The sequence below is a fragment of the Podarcis tiliguerta genome (assembly GCF_965153285.1).
Source record: "Podarcis tiliguerta genome assembly, chromosome: 2".
Lineage (NCBI taxonomy): Eukaryota > Metazoa > Chordata > Lepidosauria > Squamata > Lacertidae > Podarcis > Podarcis tiliguerta.
This window is the reverse complement of record NC_139535.1, coordinates 108,082,691-108,102,645: the sequence shown is the minus strand read 5'-3', so window position 1 is coordinate 108,102,645 and position 19,955 is coordinate 108,082,691. Positions and strand designations below refer to the sequence as shown.

Sequence of the window (19,955 nt, the reverse complement as noted above, 5' to 3'; positions counted from 1 at the left end):
AAGGTTGGCGGTTCGAATCCCCGTGACGGGGTGAGCTCCCGTTGCTCGGTCCCTGCTCCTGCCAACCTAGCAGTTCAAAATCACGTCAAAGTGCAAGTAGATAAATAGGTACCGCTCCGGCGGGAAGGTAAACGGCGTTTCCGTGCGCTGCTCTGGTTCTCCAGAAGCGACTTAGTCATGCTGGCCACATGACCCGGAAGCTGTACGCGGGCTCCCTTGGCCAATAAAGCAAGATGAGCACCGCAACCCCAGAGTCGGCCACAACTGGACCTAATGGCCAGGGGTCCCTTTACCTTTTACCCCATTTTCTGGTTCTAAGTCTTGTATGGAATTTTAACGAAATACAAGCAACCAATCAAAAAATAAACAGAACTCCCTCCTCCTCCTCCTCCTCCTTTCCTTCTTACCTTTTTGTCTTTAAGATAATACCCAATAGCATAGTTCCGGTCTCCCGTTTCTTTCTCCGATTGAAACCTATTAAGACACACACACACACTCCTTGATTTCTCTCTCCAGATGCTGGGTGCCCACCCTTCAAGAATTATCATTTACATAAAAATGAGAGTTCCCTGCCCTACGTGCCAATTTCAATCACATCCACACTTTTTAAATTAAAAAACCAAAAAAAACCCAGTACAGTGGTAACTCGGGTTACATACGCTTCAGGTTACATACGCTTCAGGTTACAGAAATAGTGCTTCAGGTTAAGAACTTTACCTCAGGATGAGAACAGAAATCGTGCGGCGACAGCGGGAGGCCCTATTAGCTAAAGTGGTGCTTCAGGTTAAGAACAGTTTCAGGTTAAGAATGGACCTCCGGAACGAATTAAGTATGTAACCAGAGGTACCACTGTACTAGCAAAACAAGCGTTATTAGCATCTCTTGCGAAAGCAAGGCAGGGTGCCGTTGCCCCTCCTGCTGGCCTTACGTGGTATTGCTGAATCCCACATACTCGTTTCCGGCCATCTTCTTCAAATAATCCAATACCTAGAATCAAAGCAAGAAGGTCTTCCAGATATGTTTGTGATCCAGACCACCGCCCCCATCTCTCTTTAGCTTCCTTTCCTTTTCCTGCTTATTGAAATTGTCAGTCGGTGAAGAGTTCTTTCCCCTCAGTGTCCATTTTATGTTACACTAGTATTACTTAATATACGAATAGGCACCTATTAGTAGTATTATTATTTAATCATTTTATTTAATCATTTTATTTATTAATTGAAGAGAAGTATTCAATTAACTGAGTAGCAGCAGTAATAATAGACGACGGTGATGATAGTCTACATGTATTAGCTTGTAGACAGGGAACTTACCCATGGCAAAAGATGGACAGAGGGTTGCCATTGATAATAACAATAATAAGAAATTATTTATACCCCGCCCATCCGGCCACTCTGGGCAGCTCCCAATAGAATACAGTCATACCTCGGGATGAATATGCTTCAGGTTAAGCATTTTTGGGTTGCGCTCCACGGGACGCGTTACTTCCGGGTTTCGCTGCTCGAGCATGCGCAGACGCTCAAAACGACATCACGCGCATGCACAGAAGCGGCAAAACACAACCCGTGCATGTGAAGTCGCATGTTACGTTCGCTTCAGGATGCGAACAGGGCTCCGGAACGGATCCTGTTTGCATCCAGAGGTACCACTGTATAAAAAACACAATAAATGCATCAAACATTGAAAACTTCCTTAAACAGGGTTGCCTTCAGATGTCTTCTAAAAGTCAGATAGTTGTTTATTTCCTTGACATCTGATGGGAGGGCGTTCCATAGGGAGGGCGCCACTACCGAGAAGGCCCTCTGCCTGGTTCCCTGTAACTTCACTTCTCACAGTGAGGGAACCGGCAGAAGGCCCTCGGAGCTGGACCGATGGGGGTGGAGACGCTCCTTCAGGTATACTGGGCCGAGGTCATTTAGAGCTGCCTCAGGTCAAACTCCAACTGGACCTTTTAGAAATATTGCTGTCGTTCTGCAATTTAGCTGAGGAAAAACCACATTTGAAAGTACATCTCTGTGGGCCCTGCAAGTTCCTCACTCTCCAGCACTAGCTTCCAAGGGATTCTGGAATCCCAGACCAAATCAGAACTCAGGATTGTTTTGCAAAAGAAATGACTGTCCAGTGAATAGGTTTCCGCCATCCTGAGAAACCTGGGCCTTGAGAAACTGTAAAATGGAGATTTGAAATAAGTGGCAAAGGCCACACTCACGTAGTCAAACTTCTCAGCTTTCTTACAGCCCATCTAAAAGAAAACAAGAAAAGGAGTCAGTTGAGCTCTGAAAAACTTTTGAGTTGCACTCAGCGAAGTCCTGCCCAGAGTAGACTCAGTGAAATTAATAGACCTAAGTTAGTCATTTCCATTAATTTCAAAGGATCTACTTTGAGTAGGACTAAAATTCAGCGGCAGAGAGTATGTCACAGCAACCCCCACGCTACGCCTCATTGGCTATGATTTTATGTATCTTAGAGATACAGGTCAACCACAGAGACCCCAAATTAGGGGCAATAATCTGGATTCAGATCTTGATGCCATGGGTCAGTCACCTAACCTGGGAATCCTTCCACAACTGCTGTAGTCCAGACCTCAGGTAAAGCTGTGAGGTTTACACTTTACCGAGGAAGAAAGGCCACACTTGATACTCAGCGCCATTCTAAGTTACAGCCCATTGTTAACGACAACCACTAACTTGACTGAGGTACACCAGCATAATCTATAGTTTAAAAAAATGCTTGTCGGTTCACTCTGCATTTGAACACCTCTTAAAATATTGTAATCAAATTTTGCACAATCGTTCCTGAGATCAAGCAGCAGGTTTGGATACAATCTGGGTGCCATTTTGAAACAACATGTCCGACTGAACCTTTCAATAACTGCACCGATTTAAACCACCGATTTCAAAACTGCACCAAATTTTTGGCTTCTTAGAAGATCCAAGCGACACCAGGCACAAAGCTGCTAGTTCACTACAATCCTGAGCTGTGAACTTCATTATTCTATGGTTCTGCGATTCTGCTTGCTGTTGGGTGGCAACAAAGGCGATCCTAATGCAGTTATTCCTCTTAAGTTTTGTCCATGACTTGAGAACTTCCAAGGACAAAAGTGGTTCTCAAGGCATGGGCCACTTTCCTTTCCAGTTCGTATTCTTCAGGACAGGGTTTGGTTGTTCCATAGGTGTGCTCACTCTACCCCCTTAATGTGATGTGCCCTCTTCTTTTTGTACTATCGAGTGCAGGGCAACCCAAGCCCACCTCTGGAACTGTGGCTACAGATGCCTTACCCTGATGAGAGAGCTGATGACAATGGCCCCTGCATTCACCATAGGGTTGTGGGGGATGCCTGGACGCAAAAAGAAAAATGCAGGGTTATTCAAACTTCACCTTGCTTAAGTCCATCAAGACAAAACCTACAGCCAGCCCAAGAGCATAATATTGTTTGCCTATCCAGTTATGTACCAAGGGTGTAGCATGAAGATGGTACAACATCTTACTGAAGCTAAGCCACCCAGAGTAGCTGGGAAAACCCAGCCAGCTGGGCAGGGTATAAATAATAAATTATTATTATTATTATTCAGCAGATCTGAGACTGGTCAGTGCCTGAATGGGGAACCACCAGGGAGTTACATGTACAGATTGGATGTCGGTGTAAGAAAATTAAATATAAACACAATCAAACCTTGGTTGTCGAATGTAATCCATTCCGGAAGCCCGTTCGGCTTCCAAAATATTCGACAACTGAGGTGCAGCTTCCGATTGGCTGCAGAAGCTTCCTGCACTCAAGCGGAAGCTGTGTCAGATGTTCAGCTTCTGAAAAACGTTCGAAAACTGGAACACTCATTTCCGGGTTTTCGACATTCAGGAGCCGAAATGTTCCAGAATGGAGGCGTTTGGGAACCAAGGTTTGTCTGTATATAAATATATATAGCTGGCATCAGTGATCATTGTGGAACATGACCATGGAACATTGCCTCTTATTATGCCTCAGCTTGGCCCCAAATTATGGGGGGTTTGTCTGACACAGGGACACACACACAGAGTGTTCTGGAATGACTGATGGTAACAATCTTGCACGTTCATGTTCCCATGCTATAGTGCTGGGAGCGAGCTAGCAGTAGATCATACGAATTAAGTGGTGTTAACTCTTTATTAGAAAACAACAACAACAGTTAACTCTTTATTAGCAAAAACAAAATCTGCACAGACCTGGCTCATTCCTGGTGGTCTCGCTCCATGAAAACCCATTGCAGAGACTCAAAGTCTCCGCAGGGAAAACAGTCCCTGTTTTCATCAGAGAAATGTTGAAGAATATGGGAAGAGGGAAGAAAACACCCAACTCCAAAGCTTTGCTTGGGTTCACTTCAGCTCATTTGTATATAGCCAAACCATGGTTTAGTGTTACGCGTGAGCATGGCTAGCGACTTGCCCAAGAGGACTTTGTAAGCTTTGTGGCTGGATCAGTGTGGATCCAAACCTTGGTATTTCACACAGAGACACACTGGCTGCTCTCCATCACTCCTCCATTCTTCGTCATTTGGAATTCTGCCCACCTTACCTTCCTCGTTGAGAGAAAGCTTGTCGTAACGCAGCCCGCTGGGCTCTTTGCCGACATACTGGTGCACTCGGTCAGTGCCCAGTTCACTGACGGCGACGGCGTATTTAAGGGGCTTGACACATGATTGCAGGCAGAATTGGGTCTTGGTGTGGCCCATGGAATACCTGGGAGGGACAGAGAGGGCGACTGAGGACAGAAGATGCCACCTTAACCCTGCCACCTTCAGCTAGCCAATGATAAAATAGCAAGGGGACCAAATCATTATTTTTAATAAGTAAGGGTGCTAGAAGCCAGAGTTACATAGGAATCTTCCTTCTACCAACTATTGGGTTCACCTAGTTCAGCGTTCTAGAAGAATTGATCAAAGAATTGATGCTTTTGAATTCTGGTGCTGGAGGAGACTCTTGAGAGTCCAATGGACTGCAAGAAGATCAAACCTCTCCATTCTGAAGGAAATCAACCCTGAGTGCTCACTGGAAGGACAGATCCTGAAGCTGAGGCTCCAATGCTTTGGCCACCTCATGAGAAGAGAAGACTCCCTGGAAAGGACCCTGATGTTGGGAAAGATTGAGGGCACAAGGAGAAGAGGACGACAGAGGACGAGATGGTTGGACAGTGTTCTCAAAGCTACAAACATGAGTCTGACGAAACTGCAGGAGGCAGTGGAAGACAGGAGTGCCTGGCGGGCTCTGGTCCATGGGGTCACGAAGAGTCGGACACGACTAAACGACTAAACAACAACAAGTTCAGCGTTATCTGTACTGACCGGAAGTGGCTTTCCAGGGATCCGCATGGGATTCCTGTAACCCCTTACTCCAGCGGTGGGGGTCCTTTCTCAAACCAAGGGCCACATTCCCTTCTCAGCAAACTTCTGGGGCCCGCACACCAGTGATGTATGGGGCCAGAGGAAAACGTTGGAGGAGTAATGAACGGAAATGTTACCTTTGCGCAGTAGGCCAACTTCTACCCTGTTCTCTATCCAGGTAAGCAGGACTTGTTATCAGAGTTCAAGGACAAATTTTAGCCAAGCAAAAACACTTAAGGAGGGTGCGGAGCAGGGTTGGCAGAAATGTGATTTTGGGAGGGGTTCAGGGGCTGAGTTCAGAGGCTGGGGCTCTTAAAAACCAGAACACGATCTTCAACTATGTTAGGTGAAGAGATTTATTTTAGAGCGCTTTGCTTGCTCACAGTTACATACAGACTGGTAGCTCTTTCTTCCAGAATTCCCTGCCAGTCCTGGGGCAGACGAGTCTATGCTTAGCCCAGAACATTCCGGCATCCTAGTCTGCATCCAGAAATAGATCTGCCATGGGAATTACAGTGAGGACCAGACACAGAAAACTGAAGGGCAACAAATGGTGCCAGATCCCAAGGTTCCCCATCCCTACGGGGGTCCACAGGCACATCTGACGACAGAAGGAACCATCTTTCTCTGCCTCCTTAATACAGTGGTACCTTGGGTTACATACGCTTCAGGTTACAGACTCCGCTAACCCAGAAATAGTACCTCGGGTTAAGAACTTTGCTTCAGGATGAGAACAGAAATCATGCTCTGGCGGTGCGGCGGCAGCAGGAGGCCCCGTTAGCTAAAGTGGTGCTTCAGGTTAAGAACAGTTTCTGGTTAAGAATGGACCTCCGGAATGAATTAAGTACTTAACCCGAGGTACCACTGTATGCACCTCTGCTGAGGAGGAATGGTGGGAGCCTCCCCCATCCCCTGCTCAGGATCTTGAATCTTCCCAGGAACAGTGGGGCAGTAGATTTGGAACAGTGGTTTGCAGAGAGACATAGTTCAGGAGACCGAAGTTGGGAAGAACTGGGTGGTGAACAGCTAGGAGAAGAAGAACCGGGGGGGGGGGGGGAGAGAGAGTTAACAGACTCGCTTTTGCTGGAAAGCATCAGCCCAAGGTCAAAGAGAGCAGATAAGGTGGCTGCTCAGAAAGTACAATGGTTGCGAGATCAGATTGCAAGATGCAGAAATGTCCCCAGTGAAGTGGGTGACTAGGGTGGAAACCTTAATTGGGAGCACCTTCATTCCTAGAAATGGATTATTTGTTCTCTCGATGTGATCACTAAAAACTCTAACTGGTAAGAGACTCCTTTCTCTTTGTTCTGCTTATCTTCTGTCAAAAGGGGGGGGGGGAGGAAGACAAGTCCCTGAAACCTGACAGCACCAAGCAATGTTCAGCAGGAGAGTTGTTTCCTATCTCTTTGTGTTCAATCCCATATTTAAGGTTCAGGTCCCTTTCACTCACCGTTGACCATCCACGGTGCAAAGAGACACGCCCCAGAGCTCTGGATTGCACTTTGCTAGCTGTGGGATGTAGTTGGCCACCTAGAAAAGGGAATGAGAAATCAGCCCCAAATTAAGCAATGGGGATGGGTGTGTGTGTGAAGGATAGTTATCCTCATCTCAGCTATCTGCCCACCTAATGGAGGACAGCACAGGCAGCTTCCAGTGCTGTCACTCAACTGATGGAAATCAGTAGACTGAAGAGGAAGGTTAGGTAAAGGTAAAGGGACTCCTGGCCATTAGGTCCAGTCGTGACCGACTCTGGGGTTGCGGCATTCATCTCACTTTATTGGCCGAGGGAGCCGGCGTACAGCTTCCGGGTCATGTGACCAGCATGCCTAAGCCGCTTCTGGCGAACCAGAGCAGCGCACGGAAATGCCATTTACCTTCCCGCCGGAGCGGTATCTATTTATGTACTTGCACTTTGACGTGCTTTCGAACTGCTAGGTTGGCAGGAGCTGGGACCGAGCAACAGGAGCTCACCCCGTTGCGGGGATTCGAACCGCCGACCTTCTGATCGGCAAGTCCTAGGCTCTGTGGTTTAACCCACAGCGCCACCTGCGTCCAGCTATTAACTTACCATTCAGCAAAACCCACTATCTTCAGAACCCAAACTATCTATTGGTGGAAAGGTATGCTTTCTGAGGGATGTCAATATAAACTTCAGGGAGGTGATTATTGTTGGGGAGGGGTAAACTCTCCCTGTTCAGCATAGATAATTTATTGCATCCTAGCATTCCAGAGTTGGAAGGGACCTCAAAAGTCAGCCCTGATTGACGCCCAACAGAATGACAGGTGGAAGATGATAGAGAAATTGAGGTTGCAATCTTATATTCCAGAGAGGGGGAATCTGTGGCCCTCCAGATATTGTCGGACTGCAGATCCCTTCAGCCCCAGACAGAATAGCCAACAATTGGGGACAGTGGCTCCCCATGCTGGCTATGCATGCTTACCAGGGAACTCAAAGTGACTCACTTCTAAGGAGGTACAGTCATACCTCGGGTTATAGACACTTCAGGTTGCATTTTTTTGGGGTTATGGACCAGCCGAAACCCAGAAGAGGAGGAGTTTGGATTTTATATCCCACTTTATCACTCCCCCAAGGAGTCTCAAAGCGGCTAACATTCTCCTTTCCCTTCCTCCCCCACAACAAACACTCTTTGAGGTGAGTGGAGCTGAGAGACTTCAGAGAAGTGTGACTGGCCCAAGGTCACCCAGCAGCTGCATGTGGAGGAGCGGGGAAGCGAACCCGGTTCACCAGATTACGAGTCCACTGCTCTTAACCACTACACCACCGGAACGGGTTATTTCCAGGTTTCGGCCAACAAGCATGCACAGAAGCGCTAAATCACGCTTTGCGCATGCGCAGAAGCAACAAATCGCAACCCGCACGTGCACAGACGTGCCGCTGCGGGTTGCGAACACTGCGGGTTGTGGACGTGCATCCCACACGGATCACGTTTGCAACCAGAGCGTCCACTGTATATATAGGTTTGCACTGTGATTTGCTTGTATTTAGCCTCTGCCCTCATGCCCTACTTGATTTTTCTACCTTGCCCTCCTGGAGTCCTTTGGCGCTTTCAAAAATTTGCTCCACATGAGACGTGAACTCCTGGAAGTCGGGGATGACAAACTTCTTCCGGAAGGCCTGGGTCAGCAGTACAATGTTGCTGCTCACACACCTGAGGACAGAAAAGACAGGTGGGGAGTTGAATTGGGAGCAGCTGAGTAATGTGCCATAAGACATTAGAGGACGAGGGAATTGGGATGTTTGCTTGTAATTGAATCAACACTGCCCACCTTAACTGTCTTCTTGCCTGCATGGCAGCGGAACCAACTAGGTCAGCCTAGCAAAGGTATTCCTAGCTTCCCTGTCTGTACCTAAGGAATGTCCTACCTTCGGAAAAGTTCCCGGTTCAGCAACCCACCAGCGCTGGGCTCCTGCGCTGCCTTTTGCAGACGATTCATGCAGTCTCGAAGGCGTGGATCCGAGGTCCAAAGCCCAGTGGCTTGCAAGGCCTGAATTGAGAAGAGCACATGAAGGCGCCCTCTTGACTGGCAGGCGAAGATGACAGAATACTTGGAACGTGAGAAAATGACTGGGAGAATAAGAGGAAACTCAAACCAGAAAGTGTGCAAGGAATGGATAACATGTAAAGAATATCTAAAACAATATTGTGAAAATGAAAATCTCCTGACAGGTCTAGATTGAATCTTGAATATTAAGGGAAACTATAAATGTAGAAAATTTTCTGGATATGTAAAAGATATAACAGGAAATGCGTAAAGGTTAAAAATACGTAGAAAGCACAATGAGGTGAATCGGAAGTCAAAAGTGTGTGTGATGTTAGATGATGTGTTGTTAGTTGATGTTTAGTTGTCATTGAGGTATTGTCTTTGTCTGTGTTGTTATAAGTAAATTGTTTTGCAATAGAGTTGTTTTTTTTAAAAAATGAAGGCGCCCTCTGCCAACAACACAGATGAACACATAGCAAGAAGAGGCGATGAGAACGGGATAGAGTATTTTTATTTATTTGTTTATTTGATTCCATTTTCGAATTGCTTCCTATAAAGTATCCTGAAGTGATTGCACAGTAAAAAAATAATAATAATTCAGCAATGGAAACAATGGAAAACAATACCATATATAAAAACAACAGTATATATACAAACAATTAAAAACCATTTCATGCGCAAACAAAATTTCAAATGCAATATGGACCGGAATAAACATCTCATATCTCCTGCTGTAAAGTAAAGGTAAAGGTACCCCTGCCCGTACGGGCCAGTCTTGACAGACTCTAGGGTTGTGCGCCCATCTCACTCAAGAGGCCGGGGGCCAGCGCTGTCCGGAGACACTTCCGGGTCACGTGGCCAGCGTGACATCGCTGCTCTGGCGAGCCAGAGCCGCACACGGAAACGCCGTTTACCTTCCCGCTAGTAAGCGGTCCCTATTTATCTATTTATCTACTTGCACCCGGGAGTGCTTTCGAACTGCTAGGTTGGCAGGCGCTGGGACCGAAAAATGGGAGCGCACCCCGCCGCGGGGATTCGAACCGCCGACCTTTCAATCGGCAAGCCCTAGGCGCTGAGGCTTTTACCCACAGCGCCACCCGCGTCCCTGCTCTTGCAGAGGGATAAAACCCCTCTTCTTATCCATTCCCATTTATTTTATTTTCTCAGTTGAGCTATTGGAAAAGTGTACAAAGAAACCACCGCAGTGGCGTGGGTTGTTACCACCCAGGGCAAGGCAAGTAATTTGCTCCCCCCGCTGCACTGTCCCTCCCCCAGATAGTCCCTCGCTCTCTCTCCGCACCGCACCGCACGCCTGGCACCCTCCCCTCCATAGTGGGCGGCGACCCGGCGGCTCGGATCGGATTCGCACAGCCAGCCCTGCAGTGAGAGAGAGTGAGTGAGCCAGGTAGGGGCAGAGAGCTGCGAGTGCGAGCGCGCCCCCCCAGATGTTGCGCCTGGTGCGGCCGGCCCCCCTGCACCCCCCACGCTACGCCACTGGTCCACCGTAACTAGCCTTTTAAAATCATGTGCTTTGTATTATATCCACCTGCGATCCAGTCTTCCTTCATTAAGTTTGGTTTAGGTATAAAAATGACAAAATGTTTTAAAACTTTGTTACAGAAAACTAATAAAAATCCGGTGAAAATTAAAGGGGGGGGGGGAAGGTATCTGCTCTTGCAGTAAAGAAAATGAGACCAGCCTCCTGCTTCTATGGATTTTTTAATGGGTGCAGATGTGTAAAGCTCTGCTCACTATTTCGACAGAGGTTCTAGATGCCCGATTCCTCATGTGGTTGTAGGAAGTGGTAGAACATCTGCTTGCAGTGCGCAAGGTCCCAGATTCACTCTCAGCATCTCCAGGCAGGCCTGGGAATATGCCCCCCCACAAGTCCCACCTTTCCCACCCACCCTTTAGGACAGCTGGAAGCATCTTACACTGGTGAATTTATGAACGGAGATACATTCCTGGCCTTCAGCTACTGTGTAGAAAAGGAGGTCACTAAGGCGAGGCAGCATCCCATTTTCTGACACATCCCTGCGGAGAGACAAGAGGCCACAACAGAGAACAGGTCGTGTTTCACCCCTACATAACATTCACTCATTTATTTAAAGCAGTGTTTCCTAAACTTGGGTCTCCAGCTGTTTTGGGACTGCAACTCCCATCATCCCTAGCTAGCAGGACCACTGGTCAGGGATGGTGGGAATTGTAGTCCACAAACAGCTGGAGACCCAAGTTTGGGAAACACTGATGTAAAGCATTCATGTTGCACATTTCAGGTATGGGCAACCTCTCAGGTAAGCGTACAGTTAAAAAACAAGCAGTGGTAGCAGCAGCCTGAGAATGGAACTCACAGAGAGGCAAAGGAATAAAGCAAAGGAACATATCCCTCCTGGCAAGGGTTGGTTATAGATTTCTAAAAATAAATACCGGTGATTTGAGAGCAAGACTTTTTAAAGCAGTGGTAAGGAACCTCCAGTTGTCATTGAACTCTAAATCTCATCACCCACACTGACAATCCAGAATGAAGCTAGAAGGGTGACTGGGAGCAGCCGCCGGGACCATATAACAGCGGTCCTAAAAGATCTACATCAGCTCTCAGTACTTTTCCAAGCACAATTCAAAGTGCTGGTGCTGACCTTTAAAGCCCTAAATGGTCTTGACCCTGTATACCTGAATGAGATTCTCCACCCCCATTGTCCAGCCCTGACTTCGAGGTCCAGTTCCAAGGGCCTTCTGGCGGTTCCCTCTCTGTTGAGGAGTGAAATTATAGGGAACCAGACAGAAGGCCTTCTTGGTAGTTGTACCCACCCTGTGGAATGCCCTCCCGGCAGATGTCAAAGAAATAAACAACTATACGACTTTCTGAAAACATCTGAAGGCAGCCCAGTATTGGAAAATTTTCAATGTTACGTTTTGTTGGAAACCGCACATTTCCTCCACCTGAACTAAAAATGTGGCTGGGGACAGGTTAACCCAGTTTTTGCTATTCTGGCGCTCTCCAGATATTTTGAACTACAATCCCATCTTAGCCCTAGTGGGCTCCTTTAAAAGACTGTAGGAGTTCCTCCACTAGAGTGATACAGGGAAAAGTGCTCAGATTCTGGAGAAATAATTTAAACCCCCCAAAACAAATCACTTGTAGAGGTTTTCATAATCACATAGACACTGGCAGTGGGGGCTATGCCACTACCACAATCCCCCTGCCTCCTATTTCCTGTGTTTTCTTCCATGTTGAATGCAATTCTACTCTTTTATGAGTATGCTTCAAACGGCAGCCAGCATTTCTGCAGGGAGCAAATACTTTTAGCACTTTAGGTGTTTCATGCTGGGCGGAAATAATTGGCATCAAAAATAAGAGAGCACGGAAATGACAAAAGCCGTATGTCTGGAAGTCTGACAAGCTGGCTTCTTTTCTCTGCCTCTGGACGGGCAGACGTGTCCCTTCAGTGTGCAAGGCTTGGCAGCGCTTGAAGCCCTAAGTGCGTCACAATTCCAGAATCGCATCGATCGTGACAGCCCGGGTTTTCTATTTCCCCCACACCACCTTAAGTTTAACAGCACTCCTAAGAATGGCAGCATTTGTCAGCTGGTCATTCTGCAAAGAAACATACAAGCAAAGTGGGGCTGGATAATTTCTGCCAGGATATCAGCTGGGCTGGGTATCTGAGTGCGGAAAGTTCGCTAGCGCCAAACAAAAGGTTGCATTGTAGAGGAGTCAATTCATTAATGTGTGTGTGTGTGAACCGGCACTACCTCCAGATGTTGATGAACTATAACTCCCAACATCTCTAGCCAAAGGCCATGCCGGTTGGGGCTGATGAGACGTGGAAGTCATAGAATCATAGAACTGAAGAATTGGAAGGGACCCTGACGGTCATCTAGTCCAACCCGCTGCAATGCAGGAATCTCAACACATGGTTTCCCCATCCAATTTGGAACCATACCGGACCCTTCTTAGCTTTGCAAATGTGCTAGCCGTTTTATTGCTGCACCACTACTCTCCATGCCCAGTCCATCAACATCTGGAGGACACCAGAGTCCCCTAATTCAATCCTGCACCCAGTTCTTGCTTAACAAAATCTATACAGTTCCTGGATGGGCAAAACAAAATACACTTTGACATCACCTATGCACACACCCCTCCACCACAGTGATACGACACATGGCCCATGCATCCCTTACTGGTCCGTCAGCTGCTGGTGTTGCTGGTGACGCCCGTTCACCATCGCTGCCTCTCTGCCTTGAGCCGAGGCCGAGGAGCCGGCTCTGCCATTGCCCAAGGGAGGGCAGCGTCCCGTTCCTCTCTTCCATCGGATCACAGGAGGCTGCAGCACTCCTGGAAAGACCCTGATGGAGCGCATGGCGGCAGCAAGAGGTCGCAGGGGCTTGAGAGCGTCTGATGCTACGAGGAAGCGGCAGCAAGAAGATCCAGGGGTGGTGCTGGTGGGGGGGGAGGGGGGAGTGACAAGGAGCTCGGCTTCTGGCCCTTTAAAAAGGAAAGCATCAAGCAGGGGGCGGGGGAGGGAGAGGGATGGGCAGCGGCTCCAGCCTATCAGCGACAAGTAAATAAACGCAACGCGCCAATGAGGGAGGGAAGATCTTTGTGCGCTTTCCCAGACTCCAGGTGAGTCATAGCGCGATGCTCACAGGTTGTTAGAGATGCAGCTCCCACCCCGCAGCCTTTAGGCACTGAGTGAATAGGAAGCAAGCATCACCGCCGACCCTGGACTGTGAAAGTGACTGACATCGGCTGGCATCATCACCAACTCTTTTTCAGAAGCATCATGGGTTTTCGTTTTAGTTTAATAATCGAGGCTTGGATCACGGTTTGCTCACGCCGCTTGTGTTTGCAAGGCGCATATAATCATAATATCATGTACCATATCAGGCACGTCCATCTCCCAAGAGACTGCGATCTACCTACAGTGTAAAAATACTGGCTGTGTGGAAGAAATTTAAAGACTATCTGAATAAATACTGTAATATTAAAGATATGTAATCACTTGGAAGAATTAATTAGGCCTAGGATTACATTGGGATTAAACATATAAATAAGAAAATGTATGATAAAAAAAGTTAGGAAATATGATTATGACTGTGATATGGTTTTATGAAATATTGATATTGGAAACTGCTATATATAATTACTAAGAAATTCAGATGGAAGAGATTTGAGGAAGTCAAATAATATGTCTACGAAAATGGATCTTAATTAATTAGGTGTTAGTGTAGTGATGATTTGTTGTATTTTATGTTTTATATTATTTTTTATATTATTTTATTATTGTCAACTTTTTCTTTTGTTATGTCTATGTATGGAAAATAATAAATATTATTGTGGAAAAAAATAATACTGGTCTACCCACTGTCATTGTCAGGAGCTGCTGAGCTTTTTTAGAGGAGGGTTGGCAAAATTTGTCAAGTTTTTTTGGGGGGGGGGGAGGGTTGGCAAAAGGAACACTAAGGCGATCCCGATCGACCTGGGACACATCCAGGATCGACCAGTAGATCGTGATCAACCTGTTGGACATGCCTGATATGTATCATAAATATAATATATCCTATATCATATAATATAGAACAACTTTCTTTGTGGGATTTCTGGCTTCCACAGTCACAATTTAGCATGTGCTAAATTCTTCTAAGGAGAGATAATTTCGTCCAGGTATGGAGTTTAGGTTCTCCGGTTTAGGGAACGTTGGAGAAGCATGCGCTCGCAGTTGTTGTACTGGGCTAAGGCCAGGTATTTCTCTGCCACTTTCCAGAAAAGTATGTGTTAACGATTTCCTAGAAACTAAAACCATTTCTCTCTTTATTTTGGAAGATTAAGGAGGCCAGCACAAAGGGGAAGGAAATAATTGTTTCCAATTTCCTATCATTTAGCAGAGGAGCCAGACTGGGCTTGCACCGTGGCTGGCTTTCTTTCTTAGGTCTGTGTTATAAGCACACTGGATTTTTAGCACGTACACTCGAAAACCATGGTCTGCAAGCAAGACAAACCTGCATTTTTGAAAAATGCATATACTGTATGGGTAGAAAGGTCATGTATATCCACAAGTATGTGTTTGTGTGCAGGCAAGAAACATTGGGGTGCAGTTCCTCCTTTAAAAACACATATTTTAAAAAAGCACATGACTGTTGGTTCTAGTGGAAATCTCTTTACTGTGCTTGAACTGAAAAGGATTTGTGGATTTAAGATTGTGGATCCCAACTTAAATTGGTTTAGAGGGCCTGTTTAGAGAACGTGCTTCAGTTGATTTACCCAGTGGCGTAGCGTGGGTTGTCAGCACCCGGCAGAGGCGTAGCGTGGGGGTTGCAGGGGGGGGCCGGCCGCACCGGGGCGCAACATCTGGGGGTTAGGGTTAGGGGGCGCAAATCCACGGGTTAGGGGGCACAAATTACTTGCCTTGCCCCGGGTGCTGACAACCCACGCTACGCCACTGGCACCCGGGGCAAGGCAAGTAATTTGCGCCCCCTAACCCAGGGCAAGGCAAGTAATTTGCGCCCCCCCTGCACTGTCCCTCCCCCAGATAGTCCCTCTCTCTCTCTCCGCACCGCACCGCACGCCTGGCACCCTCCCCTCCACAGTGGGCGGCGACCTGGCGGCTCGGATCGGATTCGCACAGCCAGCACTGCAGTGAGAGAGAGTGAGTGAGCCAGGTAGGGGCAGAGAGCTGCAAGTGTGAGCGCCCCCCCCCGATGTTGCGCCCAGTGCGGCCAGCCCCCCCTGCACCCCCCACGCTACGCCACTGGATTTACCTGGCCGACAATGAAGCCCAAAGAAAATTGTTGTTTGGGGAGGCTTTCTCTAAAGACTACTGTGTAAGGAAACAATCACGCTTTGTAACTGCCATTCAGAAATTCAGGCTACTTACCTGAGTGTAATCCCTGCTGAACTCAATGGGGCTTGTTTTAGGTTAGCCCTGTCACCATGTTCCTGTTGGCATTCAGAAGGAACCAATGCATTTCAGTAGTAAAAAGGTACGGTAAAAAGGACCCCTGGACGGTTAAGTCCAGTCAAAGGCGACTATGGGGTTGCGGCGTTCATCTCGCTTTCAGGCTGAGGGAGCCGGCGTTTGTCCACAGACAGCTTTCTGGGTCACGTGGCCAGCAGGACTAAACCACTTCTGGCGCAACGGAATACTGTGATGGAAACCAGAATGCACTGAAACACCATTTACTTTCCCGCCACAGCAGTACCTATTGATCTACTTGCACTGGTGTGCTTTCAAACTGCTAGGTTGGTAGGAGCTGGGACAGAGCAACGGGAGCTCACCCCGTCACGGGGATTCGAACCACCAACCTTCCGATCGGCAAGCTCAAGAGGCTTGGTGGCTTAGACCACAGTGCCACCCGTGTCCCTATATTTCAATAGTAGTAATCTTTCAGTATATACAGATATGCTCCTAAAGGTTGAAGAGATGGCCTATATATATAAATAAAGTTGCTAACAAGCACAATAGGAGAGGATTACCCACACAGATTTGCCACCCCTAATTTGGGTAACAATTTCCAACTCAGTGTTGTGCAATTTAGTTGACATGCAAGAGACGAGGCAACTAGGATCAAACGCCCTTGGCACATAGCAAAGAAAATAAAAATTCAAAAACACCATCCTGAATGCTGTTCCCACTTTACAGATTAGGAAGTGGGGGGCAGCAGGGACAGAATATTTGCTTATTGTCATTGCAATTGGTGTTATTATGCAGGGGTTTATATGTGCTGGAACTGGAGTCCAGTCTCCAAGCTCACGCTTATCTACTCAAAGGGAGATTTCTCGAAGACTGGCTTTATCCTAACTTTTCCTTCCTTCAGTCCCACGAAGGCTGCAGTACTATCTACACACACAGCCCAGTCCTGTGCAGGGTTTAATGCCATTTAAATCAATGGGTTTAGGAGCAGCTAACTTTGCATAGGATTGGGCTGTTCATTCAAATTCAGCCGTGTTATTAGGGGTTGCTTCTGAATAAACATCCATAGGCTGCAAGAGAGAGTTCTGATCTAGGTGCTGGAAACACCTCTTTCATTCCTTCTTCTTGAGTAGTTCAGAGCTGCTGTTATTATATATATTTTACACAGCACAAAAGTATAGGTAATTTGGTCCTGGAGCTATGCTTAGACAACCCTCTAGGTGGCAGTAGTTTTCCTGCTTACCAATAGTGTCGACATTTTTGCAGGCCTTTGAAAAAGAGAATTCTCCAGGGAATGATGATTTTGGACAATAGTTCATACAGGAGTTCATAATGTTTTGTTAATAATGTTTTGTAGACACTTGCAATATTTTGCAGACATTCCCTTATGTCCAAGAGTCTCATGAGAACTAGAAACTTAATCAATCAATCAATGATCCTTGGTGTCAATAAATTTTGAACTTGATTTGATTGTAGTATTTATATCTCACCTTTTCCTCAGAGGTTTTCATAGCTCTCTCTCCCCCCCCCCCCATTTAATCCTCACAACAACCCTGTGAGGTAAGTTAGGTCAAGAGACAGTGATTGTCCCAAGGTCTCCTAGTGAGCTTCATTCAAACTCTGAAATAATGTGCTTCCAAAATACTGCATCTGTGGTGACAGTTCTGTGCATGGTTACCTCTGAGGAAGACCTATCGAATACAGTGGTGCTCAGGATCAGGCCTGGCTATGTTTCAGAGCCACTCTGGGATCAATTACCTGACCTCTGCCCATGGATCCCTCCCAGATAGGTGCTTTTTAAAATTTTAAGCGTTGAAAACTCTGCTTCTAGGATCTAAGTCATGCAAAGGCACTCAAGCATTTGGGCCTGGCATTAATTAAAAAATTTTGAACGTGTCTTACATTTTAATTTTAAAAATAATTTTCATGTTCAAATGCATTAGGCTACCAGAATACCTGAGGCCATTGCACGCAGAAAGTTCCATTCTTAGTCTTCTGTTGTTGTTTAGTCGTTTAGTCGTGTCCGACTCTTCGTGACCCCATGGACCAGAGCACGCCAGGCACGCCTGTCTTCCACTGCCTCTCGCAGTTTGGTCAAACTCATGCTGGTAGCTTTGAGAACACTGTCCAACCATCTCATCCTCTGTTGTCCCCTTCTCCTTGTGCCCTCCATCTTTCCCAACATCAGGGAAAGGGTCTCTTCCAGGGAGTCTTCTCTTCTCATGAGGTGGCCAAAGTATTGGAGCCTCAGCTTCAGGATCTGTCCTTTCAGTGAGCACTCAGGGCTGATTTCCTTAAGAATGGAGAGGTTTGATCTTTTTGCAGTCCATGGGACTCTCCAGCACCATAATTCAAAAGCATCAATTCTTCAGCGATCACCCTTCTTTATGGGCCAGCTCTCACTTCCATACATCACTACGGGGAAAACCATAGCTTTTACTTTACGGTCCTTTGTCGGCAAGGTGATGCTTTTTAAGATGCTGTCTAGGTTTGTCATTGCTTTTCTCCCAAGAAGCAGGTGTCTTTTAATTTCGTGGCTGCTGTCACCATCTGCAGTGATCATGGAGCCCAAGAAAGTAAAATCTCTCACTGCCTCCATTTCTTCCCCTTGTATTTGCCAGGAGGTGATGGGACCAGTGGTCTCCTGAACCTCCTGTTAAAAAGGTGATCAGGTAAGACATAATAATAATAATAATAATAATAATAATAATAATAATAATAATTTTTATTTATACCCCGCCCTCCCCAGCCAAGGCCGGGTTCAGAGCGGCTTACAAGCAATAATAAAAACAAGTTGAACGATTACAACTTAAAAACAAAATTAAAATACAACATTAAAATATTGAAACATCAAAATATTAAAATGTAGCCTCATCACAGGAGGGGAAGGAAAAGAAAAAAGAAAGAGATGGAGGGAGGGAGGGAATCAAATTGGCTCCAAGCCAAAGGCCAGGCGGAACAACTCTGTCTTACAGGCCCTGCGGAAAGAAATCAGATCAAATGATTTGAAACACCTGTGCCTGATTCGCTGAAGAGTTTCTGCCAGTCAGATCAGGCACTATTGGGCTGGATGGATGGACTTTTAGACCTGGCACCAGGCAGCTTCCTGTGAGTTATGACGCCATGTGTCCTTAAATCCCTGCACCCGGAAATAACCTAGCTAAAAGGCCTCCACCCTTGAGGCCCTGAGAAAAGTTCCCTCTCCAGATCGCAGGCCACCAAGGGTCTTTGTGTTATATATCTATAGAGAGAGAGAGAGCAAGGAATTTTCTCAGTGCCTCTCACAATGGAAGCATCCTTGCCCTGGGGCCTGTTGAGTACGCTCTAAGCCAGGCTCTGTCCCTCGAGGAAATGAGAGACTGCTCTTCTTCCATCTGGCTTGACTGCCTCTCCCATTTGCAGAGCTACAGAAGGGAGAGGCCAAGGCTTTCCCCGAGGCGCTTTAATATGAATACTCAGCACAGCCTGTTTCCTAACCTCAGCAAGTCAGTTTCGCCGGCGCACACCCTAGTGGCTCCTTTGCCTGACATGGTGCATGTGGAAGGCACGTTGTGCACAACCTTAAACATTTCTCCAGGGAAAATAGGGACATCCTATAACACCCCCTCCAACACTTATCCGATGAAAATAGGGACAACCCAGTGCTATTTTTCTAGAAAAAGAGGTGCCGGAGATCACCAGGAACACCTCCCTCGTTCTCTTAGAATGGGAATGGCGCCCACCGGAGAGTTCCGGAGAGTTCCGGCTGAAAAAAGCCCTGGGGAACGTCTTATTCCATACCCTCCAACATTTCTCCGATGAAAATAGGGGCACCCTTCCATACCCTCCAACATTTCTCCAATGAAAATAGGGGCACCCTTCCACACCCTCCAACATTTCTCCAATGAAAATAGGGGCATCCTGCCATACCCTCCAACATTTCTCCGAGGGAAATAGGGGCACCCTGCCACACCCTCCAATATTTCTCCAATGAAAATAGAGGTGTCTTGCCACACCCTCCAACATTTTTCTGAGGGAAATAGGGATGTTCTAAGGAAAAGCGGGACATTCTGGGATCAGATCAGGAACCGGGATGGCTTCTTTAAATCTGGGACTGTCCCTGGAGAATAGGGAGACTTGGGAAGGTTTGCATATGTGGGAAAGAATGGTCCTGAAAGGATTTTATTATTACGGTGTTATTATTAATTGT

General features: G+C 46.8%; 1 protein-coding gene across 7 annotated transcripts in view; it reads right to left on the bottom strand.

Moving 5' to 3' along the window:
- The window catches only part of GLS2 (glutaminase 2), a 37,099-nt gene extending 17,144 nt beyond the window's left edge, over positions 1-19,955 (bottom strand). For 2 of the 7 annotated variants that reach the window (XM_083427558.1, XM_083427561.1), the window contains exons 1-10: positions 13,038-13,359; positions 10,790-10,889; positions 8,737-8,858; positions 8,392-8,521; positions 6,802-6,881; positions 4,547-4,710; positions 3,276-3,334; positions 2,207-2,239; positions 929-987; positions 408-474 (exon numbers count right to left, since the gene is read on the bottom strand). In XM_083427558.1, coding sequence (XP_083283684.1) covers positions 408-474; positions 929-987; positions 2,207-2,239; positions 3,276-3,334; positions 4,547-4,710; positions 6,802-6,881; positions 8,392-8,521; positions 8,737-8,858; positions 10,790-10,889; positions 13,038-13,216 — 993 coding nt within the window. In that variant the 5' untranslated portion in view covers positions 13,217-13,359. Of the gene's footprint in view, positions 1-407; positions 475-928; positions 988-2,206; positions 2,240-3,275; positions 3,335-4,546; positions 4,711-6,801; positions 6,882-8,391; positions 8,522-8,736; positions 8,859-10,789; positions 10,890-12,970; positions 13,360-19,632 lie in introns of those variants that run through there. The other 5 variants (XM_083427557.1, XM_083427562.1, XM_083427560.1 and 2 more) reach the window with 5 other exon arrangements.